General features: G+C 52.5%; 1 protein-coding gene across 1 annotated transcript; it reads right to left on the bottom strand.

Moving 5' to 3' along the window:
• Window positions 1-258: 258 nt before the first annotated feature.
• Window positions 259-630, bottom strand: B0H18DRAFT_1131067 (uncharacterized protein; the record flags this gene model as incomplete). Its single annotated transcript, XM_048035499.1, has 2 exons — window positions 259-289; window positions 368-630. 2 exons carry the CDS (start codon window positions 628-630, stop codon window positions 259-261), a joined length of 294 nt encoding a protein of 97 aa, XP_047884381.1.
• Between the last annotated feature and the right edge of the window lie 97 nt (window positions 631-727).

Here is a 727-nt window from a genome sequence, read left to right as displayed (position 1 = left end):
GGGCCAGAGCTGACAAGGCGATGTAATACATGACTTACCCAATAAGGCAATGCTAGCGAGGGCCTGACATAGCCAGATATTCGCCTGCCAGGCAGACGAAAATTAAGCTGTAAGGTAGAAGTATGCATGGCCAGTCAATCATAGACAGCCGTAGCCATGTCATCACATGAGATGGTATGGCACGAACTGACCTGGTGTACCAGACGTGCGAGAGGATCCCGAGTCACTTAAGCACTGCTGTTTCCGAGCCTGTCACACTTACAGTCTCCGTACAAAGCTCATACCAGTGCTAATCAGCCATTGAATAGTGGTATTGAGTGAGTTAGGTACCAACAGTCATAGATGTGCAAAGCCAGTATGTGCATACTCATCATCATCGTCAACCTCCCCATCTTCTGGGCCAAGATCTCCGTCCTCGTCCTCGTCTTCGTCTTCCCACTCCAAGTCATTCTCTTCGTCTTCGTCACCATCGGGGCAGTAGCCATAATCATGCTCCTCGTGGTCGTCATGGTCTCCGGCACCGTCCACACTCCCATCATCGTCCTCCGAGTCATGTCCTTCCTCATGCTGTGCAAAGGAGACATTGTCGTGTTCCTGCTCAGCAATCGTGTCAGTCTGATCCTCTGCCATGACCTCGTCAGGCTCAGCCTCCGATCTGAACAGCCCATCCCTATACTTTTGCGACACGGTCCCCTGGTGCCCGGGTGCCTCTCCCGGCAAGTAACGC

This window comes from Fomitopsis serialis (assembly GCF_022376445.1).
Source record: "Fomitopsis serialis strain Sig1Antser10 chromosome Unknown B0H18scaffold_590, whole genome shotgun sequence".
Taxonomy (NCBI): Eukaryota; Fungi; Basidiomycota; class Agaricomycetes; order Polyporales; family Fomitopsidaceae; genus Fomitopsis; species Fomitopsis serialis.
This window is presented reverse-complemented; position numbering and strand designations above follow the sequence as displayed.